The sequence below is a fragment of the Chiloscyllium punctatum genome, chromosome 3, assembly GCF_047496795.1.
Source record: "Chiloscyllium punctatum isolate Juve2018m chromosome 3, sChiPun1.3, whole genome shotgun sequence".
Taxonomy (NCBI): domain Eukaryota; kingdom Metazoa; phylum Chordata; class Chondrichthyes; order Orectolobiformes; family Hemiscylliidae; genus Chiloscyllium; species Chiloscyllium punctatum.
This window is the reverse complement of record NC_092741.1, coordinates 27,161,345-27,187,218: the sequence shown is the minus strand read 5'-3', so window position 1 is coordinate 27,187,218 and position 25,874 is coordinate 27,161,345. Positions and strand designations below refer to the sequence as shown.

At 45.8% G+C, this 25,874-nt stretch overlaps 1 protein-coding gene across 1 annotated transcript in view; it reads right to left on the bottom strand.

Annotated features, from left to right (window-relative positions):
• The window catches only part of LOC140454028 (uncharacterized), a 201,433-nt gene that overhangs the window by 4,178 nt on the left and 171,381 nt on the right, over window positions 1-25,874 (bottom strand). The window contains exons 4-7 of the mRNA XM_072548979.1: window positions 17,066-17,146; window positions 4,714-4,788; window positions 3,597-3,726; window positions 2,541-2,715 (exon numbers count right to left, since the gene is read on the bottom strand). Of these exons, the coding sequence (XP_072405080.1) occupies window positions 2,541-2,715; window positions 3,597-3,726; window positions 4,714-4,788; window positions 17,066-17,146 (461 nt within the window). The remainder of the gene's footprint in view (window positions 1-2,540; window positions 2,716-3,596; window positions 3,727-4,713; window positions 4,789-17,065; window positions 17,147-25,874) is intronic.

The following is a 25,874-nucleotide window of genomic DNA, read 5'->3' as shown; positions in this document are numbered from 1 at the left end:
TATTTTCAGGAATAGAGAAGTGGTCGAGGAGCTGAATGAATATGTTGTGTCTGTTTTCACTGAAGTGGTGGATCCAGTAACTGTGATGCCATTGAATGTCAGTGGGTGATGTTTACCTTCTCTCTTGTTGGAGATGGTCATTGCCTGACAGTTATGTGGTGCCAACCAAATTGGTGCAGTTATGGACAGTGAGGAAGGTTGTCAGCGGATACAGCAACAAATGGAGATCACTTGGAAAGATGGGCAAAGAAATGGCATGTGGAGGTTAATCCAGGCTATGATGCACTTTGGAAGGTCAAATGGAAGAATTCAAAATAATATAATAAATGGCAAGAATTGATCTACAGAGGGATCTTGGGTCAAGTCCATAGCTCCCTGAACGTGGCAATACAAGTGGAGAAGGTTGTAAAGAAGGCATGTGGCATGTTTGCCTTCATCAATCTGGGGCTTGAGAATAAAAGTTGCAAAATCATTACAGATTACTTACAGGCCCAACAAGTCCACACTGACCCGCAACCCATCCCCCTCCACCTCACACAACAGGCAATCTAGCACGGCCAATTCACCAAACCTACACATTTTTAGACTGTGGGAGGAAACCGGAACAAACCCACACAGACACGGGGAGAATGTGCAAACTCCACACAGTCGCCTGAGGCAGGAATTGAACCCAGGTCGGTAGCGCTGTGAGGCAGCAGTGCTAACCACTGTGCCACCTTGCCGCCAATTATTGCAGATTACAGGAAGGATGTCGGGGCCTTGGACATGGTGCAAAAGAGATTTATCAGGATGTTGCCTGCATTGAAGTGTGTTCACTATAAGGAGAGTTTGGGCACACTCGGATTGTTTTCACTAGAACATCAGAGGCTGAGGGACAAACTGATGGAAGTATATTAAATAATGTCTCCTCCCACCATCAACACACAAAGTTAACAACGTGTACCATCTACAAGATACACTGCAGTATCTCACTGAACCCGGTCCACCATCAACAAGGCACGGGTCAGGAGTGGGATAGACTACACACCACTTGCCTGTATAGGGAAGGCTGGAAAATCACTCAGATTGTATTGCAACCAATCAGCTTGCTCCTTTGGCATCAACATCCAAATCTGTGCTCTCTACTCTCTAGAAGGACTAAGAGCAGTAATTACATGAGAACACCACCTCCTGCAAGCTCCCCTCCAAACCACACGCACCCCTGACTTGAAAATATATCACTGTTCCTTCAGTATCACTGGATCAAATACCTGGAACTCCCTTTCTGACAGCATTGTGGATGCCCAAGTACCCAAAGGATGGCAGCAGTTCGTGAACTCAGCTCACCGGCGCCATCTCCAGGGCAGTTTAATTTGGATAAGTGCAAAATATTACATTTTGGTAAAACAAGCAAAAGCAAGACTTATGCAATTAAAAGTAGGGTCTTTCATGATGTTGGAGAACAGGGAGACCCAATGGTTCAAATACATAATTCTTTGAAGTTTGCATCAAATGTAGACAGAGTGGTTAAGAAGGCGTTGAGCACACTTGCCTTCATTGCTCAGATGTTTGAGTATCAGAGTTGGGACACTGTGTTGAGGTTGTACAGGAGATTGGTGAGGCCTCTTCTGGAGTAATGTGTCCAGTTCTGGTCACCAAGCTGGAGAGAGGTTTCAGAAGAGATTTCTGAGGATGTTTCTGGTAATGAAGGGTTTGAGCGAAAAGGAGAGGTTGGATAGACTGGGACGTCTTTCACTGGAGCAGAGGAGGTTGAAGGGTGACCTTACAGAGGTTTATAAAATCGTGAGGGATATAAATATGGTGAATGGCAGGTGTCTCTTCCCCAGACTGGAGAATTAAGACAAGGGGGAAATATATTGAAGGTGAAAGGAGAAAGAACTAAAAAAGACATGAGGGGCGACTTTTCTACACAGATGAGTTTGTGTGTGGAATGAACATCCAAAGAAAGTGGTGAATATGGGTACAGTTACAATGTTTAAGGGACATTTGGATAAGGACATGAATAAGAAATGTTTGGAGGGATATGGGCCAAGCCCAAGCAGGTGGAACTAGTTTAGTGTGGGATTATGGTCACCATGGACTGGTTGGACCGAACAGTCTGTTCCCATGCTGTGTGACTCTATGACTCAACAATAATAACAATATTAGTCAATAGGAATGGGAACATTGTGGGAAAATTCCATTGAAGTGGATGATCTGCCATTACCTAGAAGGGTGAAGCTGATTCAAGGGACTGTTCAAAGACCCTTTGTTCAAATGAAGTGAAAGTGTTCTTTGAAAAATGTGACCCATGCTGCAGATGAGAATTTCAGAATCCAGGAGCCAGCTCTGTGTGAACTGGAGTAATGTGAATGTGGAGGACTGGCTATGTTCTCAGGAGGTGGAGCTGCAGATTGTGAGATATGAACCACTCCACAACACCATTCATTTGACTAATGTCCCAGTGTGACTGGATGGACCTGTTAATCTCAGTCTTACCCAGACTGGAATGATGTGACATAAAGAAACATCAATCACAATACTTCAGCATCAGAACTCACCTCACAAAGAACCGACCCAAAGAGAACGAACCGTGTTTAATTGTTTGATCTGTAGGTGTGGGCGGACGGTTAACTTCAGGAACGATAACCACACTTACATTGAATCTCTGTGGAAATGTTCCATTTACCAAGTATCCATTGAGTACCCAAGGTGCAGTGATAGGAACTATTGTTTCTGTAGATAGAGAAAAACCCTGTTATAACATTTTACTCGGTGATCATTTGTGGTGTCACTGACAGTGAGTCAGAGGTTACAGGTGAGGGGTCAGGGTGACATTGCTGAAGTGGGGCAGACACTGATGTGACAGATTGAATAATAGCCTCACAGAGTGACACAGCGCTGGGGGAAGGGACTCCTATGCTGGCTGTTTGGTCGATTTAACCAGCTCATTACACTGACCTGCTCTCTTTCCAAACATCCACATCTTTTCTCTCATTATTTAGAGTTTCATCTTCGAATGCTGAGATCGCTTTCATCATCTTTAGAAGGGGAGCCCAGAGACCACAAGGAGACTGTTCACAAGACAAATACCGTACCAACAGGACAGCAGTATAGGTTTGGACAGTGTCCAAGCCATCAGAGCTGGAAAGAGGACTTCAGCTGTTTTAATTGTCTTAAAATATTCAATGTTAAAGAGAAGTCAGTGAGTGAGTCTGTTTGTGGGTCTTTGGGAGAGATGGAGGGAATCGCAGGTGGTGAATGTGCAGTATGTCACCTTCCACAAGGACTCCAACAGTGGGCTTCATGTCTGGCAGGGAGCCTTTATTTGTGTGAGGACAATTCAGCGATCGTGGCTGAAGTCAGACAGTGAGATTGAAATCCCACTCCCACCACAAGAGGGAAACCTTCCCAGATTCTGGGACCATAAAGCCAAGTATCAAAAGAGGGTGACACTTTGACAAGATAGCAGCATGTGACCAAGGGATCCCCAGGGATTGACAATTGTGGAATGTTTTGTCAATGTGTTTGTCGATGTAGAAAATATTAAGCAAGAAATGTGAAAGAGTGAACAGTCACTATATTCTGTTGTTACTGTGATGGGATATCTGATATACCTTCAGCATTGCCAAAACGTGAATACTTGAACACTTTGTCCAGACCGAGCTCCACTACTTGCTCCAAATCCCTTCCATGAACCTCTGTCTCATCCCATTGTACATTTACATATGTCACCTCATCATAATTCTGAAATGAGAGTAAAAAATGTCACTGTCTGGTATAAACTGAACTCCCGCCAAAGTACATCAATGCTGAGAGAACTGTCCCAAGTGTCCAGGTGTGGAAGAACCTTCATGTTCTGGACGGACTGAGTCTGAAACAGAGTTTGGAGATTTTAATGGGATTCCTGACAGCAGCACTTCCTGATGCATTCCCTTTCTCTCTCACTGTTGGAACCTGGGTTGATAATAGAATTCAAATTCAAGGTGGCATGGTGGTTCAATGGTTAGCCCTGCTGCCTCACACCACCAGGGTCCCAGGTTCAATTCCAGCATCGGGCAACTGTCTGTGTGCAACATTCTCCCTGTGTCTGCGTGGGTTTCTTCTGAGTGCTCCAGTTTTCTGCCACAGTCCAAGAATGTGCAGGTTAGGTGATTTGGCTATGCTAATTTGACCAAAATGTTCAGTGTAAATGTCGGGGGGGTGGGTTGGTGTGGATTTGTTGGGCCGGAAGGGCCTGTTTCCAAACTGTTGGAAATCCAATCAAATCTTAAAAAAAATATGGAGTTGAGGAGATTCCACTCACAACCAGCCTTGGCCTCTTCCACATTGAACACAGAGACCTTCAGCCTGTGATCAGCTGCCTTTCAGAAACAGGGTTAGATTGAGTGAAGACAGGCGCAGTAGGAGAGCTCCCTGACTCTACAGTCCTTGTGTTGTCCCCCACCATCCCCCTCTCTGTGAGCACACTGACCCCCTCCCTTCACCTACTGCTGGAGATGGAAGCCCTGATATTCTTCTTACTGCACAACCTGGCAGTGGGAGCCAGGCAGGGGATGGCAGCTCATGTAGAAAGTGTTAATGAGGCCCGAGGAGTAATTTCAGTCCAGTCTCATGGTTCAGGGTTGGGATGTGCACTGTCGGTGCACTGCAGGGTAGGGACAAAAAACAACATGGAATAATTTCCACTGGTACAAACATGACAGAACAGAGGAAACTCTCAGCTATACTGACCGTGTCCTGGATGACTTGATCTGGCCCGACACAATCAATACCCTCACAGAGTTCGATCACCTCCTGCTCTGGGTCCTGTGCAGCAATTTGATGCCCAAAGAGAACAGACACAGTTAAGAAGATTCTCAGCATCTTGGTGTTCTCTCAGATCACTGGTGAACGCACTGACTGACTCTCAGCACCTTCAGGTGGATCTGCAGTTTGAGCACAGAGTTACACTCGTTATATACTCTTTGATGAAGATGGTTTTGAATACAGCTTATCCTTAGGTAGGAACGTCATGGTGGAGAAACATTCCAGCTGATTAATTATGGAAATTTCTCTTAGCTCTGACTTTACAATGGATTCACAAATCATTAACTCTCTGTGTGCTGGCTCCTGGGGACACTGAACACTTGGGAAAGCTGTTTTTGTAATTGCTACCAGCTCACATACTCAGGGTTGTCACTCTTCCCGGTTTGGGAATCCATTGGATGGAAGATTGATTTCCCAGTCACTGGTGATGAGGAGAAAACAATTTCACCTTTGGGGTTCAGTTTTGTACATCTTCATTTCCTGGGTTTCCTGCAGCTTTCCCTGCAGTCAGTTTGAACAGGGGGGGCCATTCTGCTCCCTGACCATGGACAGACCACCGTTTACTCACAGTAGCAGGGTAAGGCCGGTGGGGTGTTCACTGTCCAATGATTGGAGCATCTCACAAAGATCCTGTTTGTGTCTTTCCCTCCTTCCCTGAGATATCCTGAGACTGGCTGAATGATTCCCCCCCCCCCCCCCGCCCCCCCCCTTCAAAACTACTCCCACTGATATCCAACTCCTGACACAGCCTGTCACTGGGGTACACTTCCCCTGGCACTGTTTATCACTGCATTAGTGTTCACATGGCATTGACTCTGGTGGAGTCACTCTTTCCCTGACTCTGTCTCTCACTGGATCACCATTTTCCTGGCACTGGCTCGCACTGGATCACCATTTTCCTGGTACTGTCTCTCACTGGATCACCATTTCCCTGATATGGAATGTCACTGGATCACTGTTGTCCTGGCACTGACTGTGATTGGATCAATGCTTCCCAGGCACTGACCGTCACTGGGTCACCACTGCCTTGGTATTTACTCTCCACTGTTTCCTGATTCGGGCAAATGGCCTAATTATGATCTTAATTCATATGTTTGTAAAGCATTGTTTACAAGTAATCAAGGGCTACAGGGAAAAGGCAGGAGGATGGTGTTGAGAAACTTATCAGCCATGATGGAATGGCAGAGTAGACTCAATGGGCCGAATGGCCAAATTCTGCTCCAATGCATCATGGACTTACAATTTAATTCCTTGGAAGAAGGGGTAGAATGTGTTGTATCTGTACTGGCTGGTGACCCGAAAGATAGTTGGAAAAGCAAATGAGGTGGAAGTCATGGCCACGTGAATGCAGCTGGAAAATTCAGTGATGGAGAAACAGAACTTGCTCAATTTCCTCCAATATCTCACTTTTCAAATATCGATAAAACCAGCTGCTTTCAGCAACTTGAGGTTATGCAGTTAAGCCCTCTGTATTCCTGAACAGCTCCCGAGGTGATCAGAACGCTGCTCACAGACTAGCTCACTGAACTGCTTCTTAAACATCATGTAATTTCACCATTGAGTGCAGAAAATAGCACTGACTATCAATGCATTTATCAATTTATTCCAGAAGAGGTTTACCAGGATGTTCCCAGGAATGGAGGATTCGGGTTATATTGAAATGCTGGACAGGCTGAGAATGTTTTCATTTGGGGTGTCGGAGGGTGAGAGATGACCTTATAGAAGTTTATAAAATCATGAGGGGTGTAGACAAGGTGAATGGCAGGTACCTGTTCCTTCGGGTGGGAGATCTCAAGACAAGAGGGTATATTTTTAGGATGAGAGGAGAAAGATTTAATAACAACATGAGATGCAAGTTTTTTACACAGAGTGGTTCATGTGTGGAATGAGCTTCCAAAGGAAGTGATGGATGCAGCTACAGTTACAACATTTAAAAGACGTTGCGATAACCACATGAATACGAATTGTTTGGAGGAATATGGGCCAAGCGCAGGCAGGTGGGATGAGTTTAGTTTGGGATGATGGTCAGCGTGAACTGGTTTGACCAAAGGATCTGTTTCTGTGCTGCATGACTTGGTGACTCTCATCCCAATCTCAGAAACAACTCTCCAGGTTTGGTGGTGTGAAACAGTTTTCTTCAAGATCAGACACCCAAGAGATTGGAGTCAGTTTCAGGTTCTCCCATTTACAAACACTTTGTCTCAGAAGATAACACATGTCTTGGCTGGTCAAGTCCAAGTATCTAAAAGGCAAATCCCAATGGAATGCCTGTAAATTTCCGTTCATACACATTTAGAGATATGGAAGGTGTCTGGGGGAATTGAAAGGAAGCTGCCAGCAGAAAGAGTTAACTCACTGTGGTCTGAGACAGGGGGGTGGGACCAACTCACTGAGTGATGTTATTGTAATTATACTTTGTTCAGGAAAACTGCTGCAATCTGCTGTTCATTAACTTTTTCAAAAGCTGAGTTCAGTTTGATATTTACCAAGCAATAGTTTATCGAGATTGTGAGAACAACCTGAGGGTGTAAAGCAGAAAAACTTGTTTTTAATTAGAATCAAAAACACACAGTTTACTCCAATCACAAAGGTTTGAAATTCATTATTAAACTAATTTTGAATCTTTGATGTTGTGTATGAACAACACCCTAATTTTCAGTGAGCCCTCTTTAACTATGGGGTGAGTTCCCACCTTCGTGCAGTGTAGTGAGGTACACAGCTGTGATTCAGTATACGGGGTGTCCCTGTCTACTGCCCATTTTTCAGCTGTTTCTACCTTATCCTCATCGACACCTGCTCCAGCCACTGACTCACCGTTTCTTCTTGTTTTAGTATTAACTCATCTACACAACTGTAAATATAAAGTGGTGATGATCACACCCCCTTTCTGACCTTTATCATTCTTCAGAACCATCCATGAACATTTTCCCCTGGGGTGGGTGTGCCCGATGGGTTGAACCCCTCTCTCAGCATTCCCTTCACCAGTTTTGACTGTTCTGCTGTAAACTCAGTGATGGAGCCCTCTGACATTCAATCAAAGTTTACAGCCTTTTCCTCATTCCCCTCCCTGACTGCATTTTTCAATCTCCTCCAATGAAATGTTTTTCCTCCCTACAGATGTGATTATAACCACTGACACAGGCAGTGAGACTGTGACTCCTCTTGTGAGATCTGTCAGCTCAAACCTGATGTATTTTCACATTTTGGTTGGGGAAGCCCAGCTAAAGGTTAGGATTTAATGTTTTGAATTTTTTTTTCCTGAGTAAAGATGACAGAATAGGATATTCAACCCCTCGAGACTGTCCCTCCATTCCCACCCTCTGGACTGTCCAAGTGTCACTCCAGCTCCCACTCCCATCTCTTCACCATTCCCTGCTCCAGGCTTCTCTTCCCCTTCCCCAGTTGTAATCTCTCCCAGCCCTTTTCCCGGACCACTTTCCCGATGCCAGGAATCATTCCCTCCAGTCTCAGCTGGTGTCACTCTCCCACCCACCACCCACCTCCTCGTTCCTGCTTGGTTCAGGTTTTACCACAAGATTTGTCACTGTTCCAGGGAGTAAAGAGCCTGGGAGAATGACAGGTACATTTTGTGTCTCATGTTGTAAAATTTGCAGTTAGTCAAATTCAGGGATTTGGATGGTCCTGGTGTGGGTGGAATCACTTTATGCCTCGTAACAATATTTCTTTGCATGTCTCATGGTTCAATGTTAAAATGTTGTATCGCCATGGAGACATTATTGAAAAAGTGGGCCAAATTGGCTCAGTATCTCACTCATGAACAGCAATGGTGTAAATGTTGGTCAAATCTGGACCACACAATATTCACTGAAAGAAAGACAGACCCAAATGGCTGACCTGAGGCTCAGTTTCAATTGTCCATCTGTACATTTACAGGGTCTGTATTTCAGAGCAATGGGTGGAGCTGACATTTATCTTTATATGAGTGATTCCAGCGCTCTTCATTCACATTAAGAAATGAAAAATGTAAAAAAAACCCTGAACCCGCAACAGTACTTCAGTTCAGTCATTTCACTTTGCAGACACACAGTATTTCCTATTGCCTCTCGTGGGCAGGAGATTCTGACAAAGTTGGTTTTGATTGCTCATTCCTTCTTGCCTGAAGATTGTGGTGAGCCCTGTTTTTGAGTTGCTACAGTCCATGTCTTTTACCTAGTAATGAGTGTTTCTAAGAGCCTGCAGACTCCTTGACCAGTGTACTCAATATTTATTTACCCAGGATCCTTAGCGTGTATCAGGTAAGGACAACACAGCATGAGACTGCAGTCAGTCAGCCAAGTCCCAACTTTATTGGAGACAACAAAGGGAAAAAAACTACACTCGACAATTTCACCAACTGTATTTCTAACGATCCAATTCTTTTGAAGATTAAAACACTTCCCAGACCTTTTGCTACTCTGTTGAATTGTTCCGTCTGTACCTCTCTTCATGAATTGATTCTCTCTCTGGTCGGAGGGTGAGCTGCTCTGCTCACTGCTGTATCCTGACCTGCCTGTCGGTCGACTGGAGAGTCGGGTCCGGTCAAGTCCTATCACGCCCAGGTTCTTATACCCTCCTGACTACATTCTGGAACCTTCCAAGGACTTGGCTAATCAGGGAAATCAAACTAATTGGTTTTATCACCTTGAAATGCTGCTCATGGTTCTCGATGGCTTGCTAACAGGGACCCATTCGATGCGTCTGCCTTGGGCCTGGAAGTCTGGTTTCGTCCCGAATACACACCTGGTCTTCTGCCTAACTGAGGCATGTCCCATGCATCTTGTGATGTTTGTTTGACACACTTTGGAATGTGCTCTGGTGCCTCTCCAGTTTTCAATTGTCCGGGCGTAGATCTTGCAAGGACTTGTCCCTGGGCAGAATTGTCTCTTGTATGTCTGTCTTGCCTCAGGATTCCCAGCATACTTTGCTTTTTGGCCAATTTCTGTGCCATGTTTATTTCAGTTGCTGTTCCTGTATTTCTTCCCTCCCTTCTTAATGGTTTGTATTTCATCTGAGCAGTCGCAGGCATTTACAATGCTTCACCGCCAAACCCTGGTCACCTCATCTTTCGCCCTGGAACCCTCCAACCACACGGGATCAATGTGAATTTCATCACTTTCCTCATTCCCTGTCTCCCCACCTTATCCAAGATCCAACCTTCCAAACACCACCACCCTCTTGAACTATCCTCACCGTCCATTTCTAAATTAAAAACCATTGGTCTCTGTGCAGTCCATATCCCTTTTTTCGCGTCTATTCATGTTTCTGATAATTTGCTTCTTAAATGTTGCTGTTGTATCCTCTGACAGCACATTCTGGGCATTTACCACCCTCTGGGTAAAAATCTTCCCTCTCACATTTGCTTTAAAAATTCACCTTTTCACCTGAAATCTATCTCCTCTAGTGAGTGACATTTTTATCCTGAGGAAAAGGTTCCATCTGTACATTCTCTCCATGCCTCTCACAATTTTGAAAATTTCTATCAGGTAGCCCCTCAGCCTCTGACATTAGTTGAAAATAGAACCGAGAAGAATACAGCTCAGGAACGGGCACTTTGGCTCACGATGTTGTGGTGAAAATGACACCAATTTAAACTAGTCCCTTCTGCCTGCCCCTTGTCCATATCCCTCCATCCCTTACATAACCATGTGCTTATCTAACAGTCTCTTACACGGCCCCTATTGTATCTGCCTCCTTCACCATCCTTGTCAGTGCATTCCAGACTCCTACCACTCTCTGTGTAAAATACTTAAACCTCAAATCCCCTTTGAACTTTGCCCCTTTCACCTTAAATGGATCAATGCTTGGAACTACGATGTTGTGGCCATTACGGAGACTTGGATATCACAGGGATAGGAATGGTTATTGGATGTTCCAGGGTTGAGATGTTTCAAACGGAATAGGGAGGGAGGTAAAAGAGGTGGGGGAGTGGTATTACTAATCAGGGATAGTATCACAGCTGCAGAAAGGGAGGTCATTGAGGAAGGTCTGTCTACTGAGTTAGTGTGGATGAAATCAGATACAGGAAAGGAGCAGTCACTTTATTGGGAGTTTTTTCTAGACCCCCCCCCCCCCCAATTGCAACAGAGACATGGAGCAGCAGATTGGGTGGCAGATTTTGGAAAGGTGCAGAAGTAACAGGGTTGCTGTCATGGGTGACTTCAACTTCCCTCATATTTATTGAAACCTCCTTAATGCAAATAGTTTGGGTAGAGCAGACTTTGTCAGCTGTGTCCAGGAAGGATTTCTGACTCATTATGTAGATAGGCTGAATGCGAGGAGGCCATATTGGATTTGGTGCTTGGCAATGAACCAGATCTCTCGGTGGGAGATAGTGATCACAACGAGCAGACGGTATGGGAAAGTATTTAATTGGGGAGGGGGTATTACAATGCTATTAGGCAGGAACTATGGAGAATACATTGGGAATAGGTGTTCTCAGGGAAATGCAGGACAGAATGTGGAGGTTGTTGGGAACACTTGTTGCAAGTGCTGGATAGGTTTGTCCCACTGAAGCAAGGAAGGGATGGTAGGGTGAGGGAACCTTAGATGTCAAGAGATGTGGAACATCTAGTCAAGAGGAAGAAGGAAACTTACTTAAGGTTGAAGAAGCAAGGATCTGACAGGGCTCTAGAGGGTTACAAGGTAGCTGGGAAGGAACTGAAGAATGGACTTTGGAGAGCCAGAAGGAGGATTAATGAAAACCCCAAGGTATTCTACACTTATGTGAGGAACAAGAGGATGGCCAGAGTGAGGGTAGGGCTGATCAAGGATAGCAGAGGGAACTTGTGCCTGGAGTTGGAGGAGGGAGGGGAGGCCCTCAAGGAATACTTTGCTTCAGTATTCACCTGTGAAAGGGACTTTGTCGTTTGTGAAGACAGCATGAAACAGGCTGATAAGCTCAAACAGATTGATGTTAAGAAGGAGTATGTGCTGAACATTTTGAAAAATGTGGGGATAGATAAGTCCCCTGGGCCCCAGATGGGATATATGCAAGGTTGCTATGGGAAGCGAGGGAAGAGATTGCTGCAACTTTGGTGATGATCTTTGCGTCCTCACTGTCCAGTGGAGTACTACCAGATGGTTGGAGGGTGGCAAAAGTTGTTCCCTTGTGCAAGAAAGGGAATAGGGATAACCCTGGGAATTATGGGGCAGTCAGTCTTGTGTCAGTGGTGGGCAGATTATTGGAGAGGATTCTGAGAGACAGGATTTATGATTATTTGGAAAAGCGTAATTTGTTTAGAAATAGTCAGCATGGCTTTGTGAGGGGCAGATTATGCCTCATAAGCCTTATTGAATTCTTTGAGGATGTAGGGAATGCTGGATGACTAGAAAAATTGAGGGTTTTGTTCAGAAAAAGAAGGAAGCATGTCAGGTATACACAGGATGGATGGAGTGGATCCTTAGAAGAGTATAAAAGGCAATAGGAGTATACTTAAGAGGAAAATCAGGAGGGCAAAAGGGGGACATGAGATAGCTTTGGCAAATAGGGTTCAGGAGAATTCAAACACATTTTTCAAAAATGTTAAGGACAAAAGGGTAACTCAGGAAAGAATAGGGCCCCTCAAAGATCAGCAAGGTGGCCTTTGTGTGGAGCCACAGGAGATGGGGGAGATACTAAATGTGTATTTTGCAACAGTGTTTACTGTGGAAAAGGAAATGAAAGATATAGAATGTGGGGAAATAGATAGTGGCATCTTGAAAAATGTTAATATTACAGAGGAGGAAGTGCTGGATGTCTTGAACACAAAGGTGGATAAATCCTCAGGACCTGATCAGGTGTACCCTCAAACTCTGTGAGAAGCTAGAGAAGTGGTTTCTGGGCCCCTTGCTGAGTTATCTGTATCATTGATAGTCACAAGTGAGGTGCCAGAAGACTGGAGGTTGGCTAACGTGGTGCCAATATTTAAGAAAGTTGGTAAGGACAAGCCAGGGAACTATAGACCAGCGAGCCTGACGTCAGTTGTGGGCAAGTTGTTGGAGGGAATCCTGAGGGACAGGATGTACATGTATTTGAAAAAGCAAAGACTGATTAGGAATAGTCAATATGGTTTTGTGCATGGGAAATCATGTCTCACAAACTTGACTGAGTTTTCTGAAGAAGTAACAAAGAGAATTGATGAGGGCAGAGTGGTAGACGTGATTTGTATGGACTTCAGTAGGGCATTCAATAAGGTTCCCCATGGGAGACTGATTAGCAAGGTTAGATCTCATGGAATACAGGGAGAACGAGTCATATGGATTCAGAACTGGCTCAAAGATAGAAGACAGAAGGTGATGATGGAGGGTTGTTTTTCAGACTGGAGGCCTGTGACCAGTGGAGTGCCACAAGGATCGGTGCTGAATCCACTGCTTTTTGTCATTTATATAAATGATTTGGATGTGATCTTAAGAAATATAGTTATTTGAGGTATTGTTAGTGAGTTTGCAAATGACACCAAAATTGGAAGTGTAGTGGACAGCAAAGAAGGTTACCTCAGATTACAATGGGATCTTGATCAGATGGGCCAATGGGCTGAGGAGTGACAGATGGAGTTTAATTTCGATAAATGCGTGATGCAGCATTTTGGGAAAGCACATCTTTGCAGGACTTATACACTTAATGATAAGATCCTAGGGAGTGTTCCTGAACAAAGAGACCTTGGAGTGCAGGTTCATAGCTCCTTGAAAGTAGAGTCACAGGTGGATGGGATAATGAAGAAGGCATTTGGTATGCTTTCCTTTATTGGTCATAGTATTGAGTACAGGGGTTGGGAGGTCATATTGCGGCTGTCCAGTATATTGGTTTAGCCACTTTTGGAATATTTCATGCAATTTTTGTCTCCTTGCTATCAGAAGAATGTTATGAAACTTGAAAGGGTTCAGAAAAGACTTACAAGGATGTTGCCAGGGTTGGAGGATTTGAGCTATCGGGAAAGGTTAAATGGGGTGGGGCTATTTTCCCTGGAGCATTGGAGGCTGAGGGGTGACCTTATAGAGGTTTATAAAATCATGAGGGACATGGATAGGATAAATGGACATTTTTTTTTCCCTGGGGTGGAGTTTATAAGTTTAAGGTGGGAGGGGAAAGATATAAAAGAGACCGAAGGGCAACTTTTTCACGCAATGGGTGGTGCGTGTATGGAATGAGCTGCCAGAGGAAGTGTAGGAGGATAGTACAATTGCAACATTTAAAAGGCATCTGGATGGGTATATGAATAGGAAGGGTTTAGTGGAATATGGACTGGGTGCCGGTAAATGGGACTAGATTAGGTTGAGATATCTGGTCGGCATGGACGAGTTGGACCAAAGGGTCTGTTTCCATGCTGTATATCTCTATAACTCTGTGTGACAAAACACGTTGATGAAGATAGCGCAGTAAATCATAGGATCTCTACAGTGCGGAAATAGGCCCTTCAGCCCAACAAGTGCACACCGACCCTCTGAAGACTAACCCTCCCCAGACCCATTCCCGTATCAATTATCCTATATTTTCCCCTGGCTAATAGATCTAATCTACACATCCCTGAATGGACTATGGGTAGTTTCCCATGGCCAATTCACCTAATTTGCACATCGTTGTATCGTGTGAGGAAACCAGAGAACCCAGAGGAAACCACGCAAACAAGGAGAGATTGTGCAAACTCTACAAAGACAGTTGCCTGAAGCTGGAATCAAACCCCCGTCCCCAGCACTGTGAAGCAGCAGTGCTGACCACTTGAGCCACCGTGCCGCTCCGTGGATGTGGTATATATGGAATTTAGCAAGGCTTTTGATCAGGTTCCGCATGGTACGTTCATTCAGAAACACCTTTGGGACACCCGCACCAATCAACCACACTGCCCTGTAGCCCAACATTTCAACTCCCCCTCCCATTCTGCTGAGGACATGGAGGTCCTGGTCCTCCTTCACCACCGCTCCCTCACCACCCAACGCCTGGAGGAAGAACGCCTCATCTTCCGCCTCGGAACACTTCAACCCCAAGGCATCAATGTGGACTTCAACCGTTTCCTCATTTCCCCTTCCCCCACCTCACCCCAGTTCCAAACTTCCAGCTCAGCACTGTCCCCATGACTTGTCCGGACTTGTCCCCCCCCGACCTATCACCTTCATCCCCTCCCCCACTCACCTATTGTACTCTATGCTACTTTCTCCCCACCCCCACCTTCCTCTTATTTATCTCTCCACCCTTCAGGCACTTTGCCTGTATTCCTGATGAAGGGCTTTTACCTGAAAGGTCGATTTTCCTGCTCCTCGGATGCTGCCTGAACTGCTGTGCTTTTCCAGCACTACGCTAATCTAGACTCTGGTTTCCAGCATCTGCAGTCATTGTTTTTACCAAGGTTCATTCAGAAAGTAAGGAGTCACGGGATCCAGCGAAGTTTGGCTGACTGGATACAGAATTGGCTGGCCCATAGAAGGCAGAGGGTGGTAGTAGATGGACAGTATTCAGCCTGGAACTCGGTGACCAGTGTGCTTGGCAGGGTTCTGTTCTCAGACCTCTGCTAATTGTGATTCTTATAAATGTCTTGGATGAGGAAGTGGAAGGGTGGGTTAGTACGTTTGTTGGTGTGTCAAAGGTTAATAGAGTTGTGGATAGTGTGGAGGGCTGTTGTAGGTTGCAACATAACATTGATAGGATGCAAAGTTGGGCTGAGAAGTGGCAGATGGAGTTTAGCCTGGAAAAGTGTGAAATGATTAATTTTGAAAGGTTGAATTTGAATGCAGATTACAGAGATAATGACAGGATTCTTGGCAGTGTGGAGGAACAGAGGGATTTCAGGGTTTACATCCGTAGATCCCAAAAAGTTGCCATCTAGGTTGATAGGGTTTTTACCAGGGCCTATGTTATGTTGACTTTCATTAGCAGGGAGATTGAGTTGAAGAGCTTCAGGGTTATATTGTAGCTCTGTAATCCCCTGGTTAGACCAACTTGGAATACTGTGTTCAGTTCTGGTTGCCTCATCACAGGAAGGATGTTAAAGCTTTAGAGAGGGTGCAGAGGAGATTTACTAGGATGCTGCCTGGAGAAAAGGGCATGTCTCATAAAGAAAAGTTGAGGGAGCTTGGCCATTTCTCATTGGAACGAAGAAGGTTGAGAGGTGACTTGATACAAGATGATGCAAGTCATGGGTAGAGTGGCGAGCCAGAGACTTTTTCCCAGGGTGGAAATGGCTATCACGAGGGGGCATAACATTAAGGTGATTGGAGGAAGGTTTAGGGGAGATGTCAGAGGTAGGTTCTTTACACAGAGAGTGCCGGGTGTGTGGAATACACTGCCAGCAGTGGTACTGGAGTCAGATAGATTACAGACATTTAACAACAATTGGATCGGTATTTGGATGATAGCAAAATGAGGGGTATGTAAATTAGTGTGATCTCAGAGTAGGATAAAAGGTTGGCACAACATCAAGGGCTGAAGGATCTGTAGTGTGCTATACTGTTCTATGTTCTATTGGGCTTGGTGTATTAAGTCAGGAAACCCAATGAATATTGTTTCCTGATGAATTAAATATGAACTTTTATCCATATTGCTAATTATGTCTCACTAACTTGTTGGTGTATCTGTCCCAAATCTCTTCTTTGATGGATAAACAGCAATTGAACAATCAGCTGAAACATTATACTTGGAAAAAGGATTACATTTTAATGTAATTTCTTAAAGTAGGAATTCTCCCTCTGTGTAAAACATGCTTCACATTTTCCCACAGGACTCCGAAACAAACATGACCATCAAACTGATTATCATCCTTCCATCTGTGAGAGATGGTGGGAAAGCAGCCTCAGCAATTTGCTGAGATTATCTGCTGCCCTCCGAATGTCTGAACAATTGATTCTGGAAAGAATCATCATCAAACAAACCCTGACAAGCTGTCTCTCTGAGACGAGTGAAAATGAACTGGCCCAAAACAGGGCAGCAAACAGTGAGCTCCTGATGAGACTGAATTTGAATGAAATGTGCCCCAAAGACTGAAGGCAGAAAACTCCATCACAGAAATCAGCTGCCTCTCGATCAGCTCCTGTTCCTACAATTATCATCCTGAGGACGACAGACAGAATGAAGCAAAAACTTAAAATATCGATGTTCCCTCAGATCCGTGAATTCACGGTTCGATTCTTAGCATCTTCAGGTGGATCTGCAGTTTGAGCAGTGAGCTCAGATATTTTCATACTGTTTGTGGACCTGTTTTTGGAATAAATTACTCAAACATGAGACACAGGAGGCAAATAGCAGCAATTTGCTTCTGGGACAGTTTCCTTCATTCCAACTTTGAGATGGATTTTGAAATGATTAACTCACTGAGTGCTGGCTCCAGGGAAGTCTGAAGGTCCCCAGCAGCATTTTGCTTTCAGCTCCCACAGTGTCAGGCTGAGAGATTCCCTGGTAATACAGAAAATACAGTGTTGTCAGAGTAGTTTGTCAGAGTAGATGAGATAAATCAACTTCACTCAACAACCTTCCCTTGCTCTCAATGCTCCCATTAAGGAAGTCACACTCCAGGGTATTTAAATGGCTGGTGTAATCTACAGTCTGTGCTGGGTTAGACAATCTCACCCAGGTGGCAGGAAGGTCACAACAGGAGGTTTAACCTCCTGGTGTCAGGAAGGTGACTAGCATCGTTCCAGTTGAGGGGAATAGCCAGTGAGCTCTGCTGCATTGGTGCTGAGTGAGGACAGTGATGTTTAAACAGCTCATCACTTCCAGTGGGATCAGAAACATCTTAGAGGTGAGATACCATCCGAGTTAACGCTGTGGCAGTCCCAGTTGGACGACAGCAATTCAAACAGAGGACTGACCACCATCTTTGGGCATCAAGGAATGGGCAATAAAAACCAATCTTGTCAGAATCTCCCACACCCCAAGAAGGAACAAACAACACTGTGTGTCTGCAATGTGAAATTCCTAAACTAATCATTTTTTAGTTCAAGTGTTTTCCAGCTTCATTTTTTTATGTAAATGAAGAACACCTGACCTACTTCTAAAGATGAACATCAGTTCCAGCCATTGCTCTGAAATACAGACCCTGTAAATGTCTGATGGACGTGTGGAATTTAGCTTCAGGTCTGCCTTTTGAGTTTGACTTTACTTCAGTGAATATTGGGTGGTCCAGATTTGACCTACATTTACACCATTTCTGTTCATGAGCGAGATACTGAGCTAATTTTATTACTTTGCCTAACGAGACACGGAAGTCACCATTTGGCCAAGTTTCTCATTAACGTCTCCATGGTGATCGAACATTTTAATGTTGAATCATGAGCAATGCAGAAAAACATAATTCCGAGCCCTAAACTGACTTCACCCACACCTGGACCATCCAAATCCCTGAATTTGACTAAAAGCAGATTTTATAACATGAGACACAAAATGTACCTGCAATTCCCCAAGGCTCTTTACTCCCTGGAACAGTGACAAATCTTGTGGTAAAACCTGAACCAAGCAGGAGCTAGGAGGTGGGTGGTGGGTGGGAGAGTGATACCACACGGCATGGGGACACCACCTGAGATTGGAGGAAATGATCCCTGGCATCAGGAAAGTTGTCCGGGAAAAGGTCTGGAAGAGATTGCCACTTGGGGTGTGGAAGAGAAGCCTGGAGTCGGGAGTGGTGAAGAGATGGGAGTGGGAGCTGGAGTTTCATAGTCATAGAGTCATAGAGATGTACAGCACGGAAACAGACCCTTCGGTCCAACCAGTCCATGCTGACCAGGTGTTCCAACCCAATCTCGTCCCACCTGCCAGCACCCGGCCCATATCCCTCCAAACCCTTCTTGTTCATATACCCATCCAAATGCCTTTTTAGATGAGATTAAATTACCTACAGTTTGGAAACAGGCTCTTCGGCCCAACAAGTCCTCACCGACCCTCCGAAGACCAACCCACCCCCCCACATTCACCCCATTACTAATGTGCTCAACACTACTGGTAACTTAGCATGGCCAATTCACCTAACCTGCACATCTTTGGACTGTGGGAGGAAACCAGAGCACCCAGAGGAAACCCATACAGACATGGGGAGAATGTGCAAACTCCACACAGACAGTTGCCCGAGTCGGGGAGTGAACCCGAGTCCCTGGCGCTGTGAGGCAGCAGTTCTAACCACTGAGCCACTGTGCCATTTTAAATGTTGCAATTGTACCAGCCTCCACCACTTCCTCTGGCAGCTCATTCCATACACATACCACCCTCTGAGTGAAAAAGTTGCCCCTTGGGTCTCTTTTATATCTTTGCCCTCTCACCCTAAATCTATGCTCTCTAGTTCTGGACTCCCCGACCCCAGGGAAAAGACTTTGTCTATTTATCCTCTCCATACCTCTAATAAGTTTGTAAACCTCTGTAAGGTCACCCCTCAGCCTCCGACGCTCCAGGGAAAACACTCCAGCCTGTTCAGCCACTCCCCAGAGCTCAAATCCTCCAATCCTGGCAACATCCTTGTAAATCTATTCTGAACCTTTTCAAGTTCCACAACATCTTTCTGATAGGAAGGAGACCAGAATTGCATGCTACAGCAGCAACATGACCTCTCAACTCCTGTACTCAATACTCTGACCAATAAAGGAAAGCATACCTAACGCCTTCTTCGCTGTCCTATCTACCTGTGACTCCATTTTCAAGTAGCTAAGACCACAGGATGGGAATGGAGGGACAGTCTCGAGGGGTTGAATACTCTATTCTGCTATTTTTACCCAGGAAAAATAATTCAAAACATTACAGCCTTATATTTAACTGGGCTTCTTCTAAACAAAATGCAAAACCACGTCAGGTTTGTGCTGACAGATCTCACAAGAGGAGTCACAATCTCAATGTCTCTTCCAATGGTTAAAATCACATCTGAAGGGGAAAAGTATCATTATAGAATGTGTAAAAATGAAGTCAGGGAGGGGAATGAGGGAAAGGCTGTAAACTTTGATTAAATGTCAGAGGGCTCCATCACCGGGTTTACAGCAGAACAACAGTCAAAATTGACGAAGGGAATGCTGAGAGATTGGCTCAACCCACAGGGCACCACATCCCCAGAGGAAAATGTTCAAGGTTGGTTTGAAGAATGATAAAGGTCAGAAAGGGGAAGTGATCATTGCCATTTTATATTTACAATTGTGTCGATGAGTTAATACTAATACAAGAAGAAACGGTGAGTCAGTGGCTGCAGCAGGTGTCGATGAGGATAAGGTAGAAACAGCTGAAAAATGGGCAGTAGACAGGGACACCCCGTATACGGAATCACAGCTGTGTACCTCACTACACTGCACGAAGGTGGGAACTCACCCCATAGTTAAAGAGGGCTCACTGAAAATTAGGGTGTTGCTCAGACACAACATCAAAGATTCAATATTGGTTTAATAATGAATTTCAAATCTTTGGGAGTGGAGTGAACTGTTTCTTTTATTCTAATTAAAATCACATTTTTGTGCTATACACCCTCTGCGTTGTCTCACAATCTAAATAAACTGTCATTTGGCAAATTTCAAACTGAACTCAGCTTTTGAAAAATGTTTAAGAGAAACATAGAAAATGTAAAGGTGAGAAATAAATGCTTCTCCTGTGAAGGTGATCTTAAAAATGTAAAAGGGATTGGAGACAATTGAAGGCAAATTGTAAAACTAAAGAAAGGATTATCAAATCCATAAGGTCAGTTTGAAAATGGACAGCGGATTTCAGCAGTTTTCCTGAACAAAGTAAAATTACAACAAAATCACTCAGTGACTTGAGCCCCACCCCCCTCTCTCAGACTCACGGTGAGTTAACTCTTTCTGCTCGCAGCTTCCTTCGAATTTCCCCAGACACCTTCCATATTGTTATATATTTATCATTCTATATCAACATGGAAGTGGTACTGCCCTGCAGGTGAGACTGAAATTATGCGGTTTCAAGTCCCCCCTCTCCAGAAGACTCCAAGCTATTGAAAACAAAATGGATGAACTCACATCCAGCTTGGGGAACTGAGAGACTGCTGTGTGCTCTGCTTTACAGAGACATGGCCTACTCCTGCTCCACCTGACTGTGCCTTGGCAGCTGGCAGTTTCTCCATGCATCGTATGGACCACACAGCATTCTCGAGTAAGTCAAGGGATGGAGGGGATTGCTTTCTCACCAACACCTCCTTGGTGCTTAGATGTAGTGACCCCAGCGAGATACTGCTTCGCGGACCTAGAATATTTCACAGTGAAATGCTGTCCCTACTACCTGCTGCGTGAGTTTACCTCCACCATCCTGACCGCAGTGGGTGGCACGGTGGCACAGTGGTGTGGGCGGCACGGTGGCACAGTGGTGTGGGCGGCACGGTGGCACAGTGGTTAGCACTGCTGCCTCACAGTGCCAGAGACCCGTTTCAATTCCCGCCTCAGGCGACTGACTGTGTGGAGTTTTCACATTCTCCCCGTGTCTGCGTGGGTTTCCTCCGGGTGCTCCAGTTTCCTCCCACAGTCCAAAAATGTGTGATTAGATTAGATTACTTATAGTGTGGAAACAGGCCCTTTGGCCCAACAAGTCCACACCGACCCGCCGAAGTGCAACCCACCCAGACACATTCCCCTACATTTACCCCTTCACCTAACACTACGGGCAATTTGGCATGTCCAATTCACCTCACCTGCACATCTTTGGACAGTGTGGGTTAGGTGAATTGGCCATGCTAAATTGCCCGTAGTGTTAGGTGAAGGGGTAAATGTAGGGGAATGGGTCCAGGTGGGTTGCGCTTCGACGGGTCGGTGTGGACTTGTTGGGCCGAAGGGCCTTTTTCCACACTGTAAGTAATCTAATCTAATCTAATCAGTCTACATACTCCCCCTTTCAGATGTGAAGAATGCTCTGGATGAAGTTTACAAATGCACTCCAGATGAAATTCCCTGAAGCCTTATTCATTGTGGCCAGTGACTTCAACCAGGCCAACCCTCAAAACGGCACGACCTAAAAATCCCATCACATCCCCTGCCCCAACCGGAGGACCAAACATCATTGATCACTGAGACACAACCATCAAAAATGCCTATCGCTCCCCCCCCGCCATCCACACTTTGTAAAATCTGTTCACAGCACCGTGTTCCTCCTCCCAGCTCACAAGCAGAAGTAGAAACGAGAGGACTCATCACAGAAAGGATTACAGTGACGTTCTGAGGCAGCAGAAGAACTTTTCTGAGACTGCTTGAAATCAGTGGACTGGGCCATGTTCAAGAATTCAGCAGACAACCTAGACCAGCACACCATCACCATCGCAGGCTTCATTAGCAAGTGCGTGTTGGACTGCGTGTCAAAGAAGTCAATCCAGGTGTTTCCCAACCAGGAACCTTGCATGAACCAGGAGATCCACTGCCTCCTGAAGACCAGGCGTGCGGCATTCAATTCAGGCGATCCAGAACTTTACAGGAAATCCAGATGTGACCTCCACAAGGCCATTCATGTAGACGCACTGATTACAAAGGCCCAACAACGTCTCTCCTTCCTCAGGTAGCTGAGGAAATTTGGCATGATGGCGAATATCCCTGCCAACTTTTATAGGTGTGCCATCGAGAGCATTCTGTCTGGATGTATCACTACCTGGTTAGGCTACTGTACCATTCAAGATCAGAGACGGTTACAGAGAGTGGTGAATTCAGCCCAGATAATCACAAAGGCCAACCTCCCAACTACAGAATCCATCTACCAGGCCTGCTGTCAAGGAAAGGCCCACGGCATTCTCAAAGATCCATCCTGCCCTGGCAATGTTTTCTACAACCATCGCGGAGAAGGTACAAAAGCCTGAACATACACACCAGCCGGTTTTGAAACATTTTTATCCCTACTGTTGTTCAAATACTGAATGGACTCACAAACTCTTAACGTTCGTCTGTACCTGTGTTTTTGCTTTTACCGCTGTATACCTATGATTTACTTATCTATGCTACTTAACTCTGTGATCTTCCTGTATTACTCACAAGACAAAGCTTTTCACTGTGCCTCGGTACATGTGACAGTCATTTCAATTTAATTCAATTCAACTCAATTCAATTCATTAGAGATGTCAAGAGATAGTACCAGACCATGTTATGAGCCCAAACTAACCAACCAGACACTCACCACCTGTGGCAAGGCCTACATGACAGAACGGAATACAAAATGAAGCAGAACAAAATGGGAGATAAAACCCATACCTCGTGATGCACTTAATGCTTTCTGTACTCGGTTCAAACAGAATGCTCATGGTGCAGTGTCACCTGTCCCGACAGCCCTGGATGCACCTGTCCCCTCAGTCACCACTGCAGATGTTAGGTTGGCTTTCTTCAGAGTAAACCCGAGGAAAGCAACTGGCCCAGACGGCGTCCTCGGCTGTGAACTCAGATCCTGTGCAGACCAGCTGGTGGAAGTATTCACTGACAGTTGTAATCTCTCCTTGCTACAATCTGAAGTCCCCACCAGCATGCGGCTCCATGCAAAGGCCACTTTGCTGATCTTTGAGGGCAGAAAATGTGTTGCTGGAAAAGCGCAGCAGGTCAGGCAGCATGAAAGGAACAGGAGAATCAACATTTCGGGCATGAGCCCTTCTTCAGGAATGAGCAAAGTGTGCCCAGCAGGCTAAGATAAAAGGTAGGGAGGATGGACTTGGGGGAGGGGTGTTGGAAATGCGATAGGTGGAAGGAGGTTACGGTGAGGGTGATCGGCCAGAGTGGGGGTGGGGGTGGGGGTGGAGAGGTCAGGAAAAAGATTGCAGGTCAAGAAAGTGGTTCTGAGTTCGAGGGTTGGGACTGAGACAAGGTGGGGGGAGGGGAAATGAGGAAACTGGAGAAATCTGAGTTCATCCCTTGTGGTTGGAGGGTTCCTAGGTGGAAGATAAGGCGCTCTTCCTCCAGCCGTCGTGTTGCTATGGTCTGGCGATGGAGGTGTCCAAGGACCTGCATGTCCTTGGTGGAGTGGGAGGGGGAGTTGAAGTGTTGAGCCACGGGGTGGTTGGGTTGGTTGGTCCGGGTGTCCCAGAGGTGATCTCTGAAACGTTCCGCAAGTAGGCGGCCTGTCTCTCCAATATAAAGGAGGCCACATCGGGTGCAGCAGATACAGTAAATGATGTGTGTGGAGGTGCAGGTGAATTTGTGGCAGATATGGAAGGATCCCTTGGGGCCTTGGAGGGAAGTAACGGGGGTAGGTGTGGGCACAAGTTTTGCATTTCTTGTGGTTGCAGGGGAAGGTGCCGGGAGTGGAGGTTGGGTTGGTGGAGGGTGTAGACCTGACGAGGGAGTCACAGAGGGAGTGGTCTTTTTGTAATGCTGATAGGGGAGGGGAGGGAAATATATCCCTGGTGGTGGGGTCCATTTGGATGTGGCGGAAATTACGACGGATGATACGATGTATGTGGAGTTTGGTGGGGTGGTAGGTGAGGACCAGTGGGGTTCTGTCCTGGTCGCGATTGGAGGAGCGGTGCTCAAGGGCGGAGGAACGGGAAGTGGAGGAGATGCGGTGGAGAGCATCGTCGACCACGTCTGGGGGGAAATTGCAGTCTTTGAAGAAGGAGGCCATCTGGGTTGTACGGTATTGGAACTGGTCCTCCTGGGAGCAGATGCGGCAGAGACGAAGGAATTGGGAATATGGGATTGCGTTTTTACAGGGGGCAAGGTGGGAGGAGGTGTAGTCTAAGTAGCTGTGGGAGTCGGTCGCTTTATAGTAAATGTCCGTGTTGATTTGGTCGCCCGAGATAGAAATGGAAAGGTCTAGGAAGGGGAGGGAGGAGTCTGAGACAGTCCAGGTAAATTTAAGGTCAGGGTGGAAGGTGTTGGTAAAGTGGATGAACTGTTCAACCTCCTCATGGGAGCACGAGGCAGCGCCGATACAGTCATCGATGTAGCAGAGGAAAAGGTGGGGGGTGGTGCCAGTGTAGCTGCGGAAGATGGACTGTTCCACATATCCTACGAAGAGGCAGGCATAACTGGGGCCCATATGGGTGCCCATGGCTACTCCTTTGGTTTGGAGGAAGTGGGAGGATTGGAAAGAGAAGTTGTTCAGAGTGAGGACTAGTTCAGTCAGTTGAAGGAGGGTGTCAGTGGAAGGGTACTGGTTGGTACGGCGGGAAAGGAAGAAGCGGAGGGCTTTGAGTCCTTCGTGATGGGGGACGGAGGTGTACAGGGACTGGATGTCCATGGTGAAGATAAGGCATTGGGGACCGGGGAAGCGAAAATCATGGAGGAAGTGGAGGGTGTGGGTGGTGTCCCGAACGTAGGTGGGGAGTTCTTGGACTAAGGGGGACAGAACCGTGTCGAGGTATGCAGAGATGAGTTCGGTGGGGCAGGAGCAGGCTGAGACAATGGGTCGGCCGGGGCAGTCAGGTTTGCGGATTTTGGGCAGGAGGTAGAAATGGGCGGTGTGGGGTTGTGGGACTGAGGTTGGAGGCGGTGGATGGGAGATCCCCTGAGGTGATGAGGTTATGGATGGTCTGGGAGATCTTTGAGGGGCCTTTTTGCTCCCTAGTTACCCTTTTGTCCCAAATGTATTTGTAAAAACCCTTTGGATTCTCCTTAACCCTATTTGCCAAAGCTATCTTATGTCCCCTTTTTGCCCTCCTGATTGCCCTCTTAAGTCGACTTCTACTGCCTTTATATCTTCTAATGATTCTCTCGATCTCTGCTGTGTATACCTGATGTATGCTTCCTTCTCTTTCTTAAGAAATCCCTCAGTTTCTCGAGTCATCCAGTGTTCCCTACACCGACCTGCCTTTCCTTTCACCCGAACAGGAATACACTGTCTCTGGACTTTTGTTATCTCACTTCTGAAGTCTTACCATTTTCCAGCCGTCCCTTTACCCGAGAACATCTTCCCCCAATCAGCTTTTAAAAGTTCTTGCCTAATACAGGTACAGAATCCTTCATCTGAAAGGTTTAGACCAACTGGTTTTCAGAATTTTTTGAATTTCAGAATAAGTGATGGTTTGACGGTGAAATTTTTAAAAAATCTTACCGAACAGCAGAATCACTGGGAGTACTGTGGGCCCTGAGACAGAATTGAGGCCTGCCAGTACTGGGCCACGCCCATCCATGTCGCATCTGAGTGACATGCATCAAGTGGGTGTGGAGTTGGGTTAACTCTGCACACTAAACAGCCTTGTTATTGAGATTAAAAACTTCACAAAAAAAACTTCAGATTTTGGAGCTTT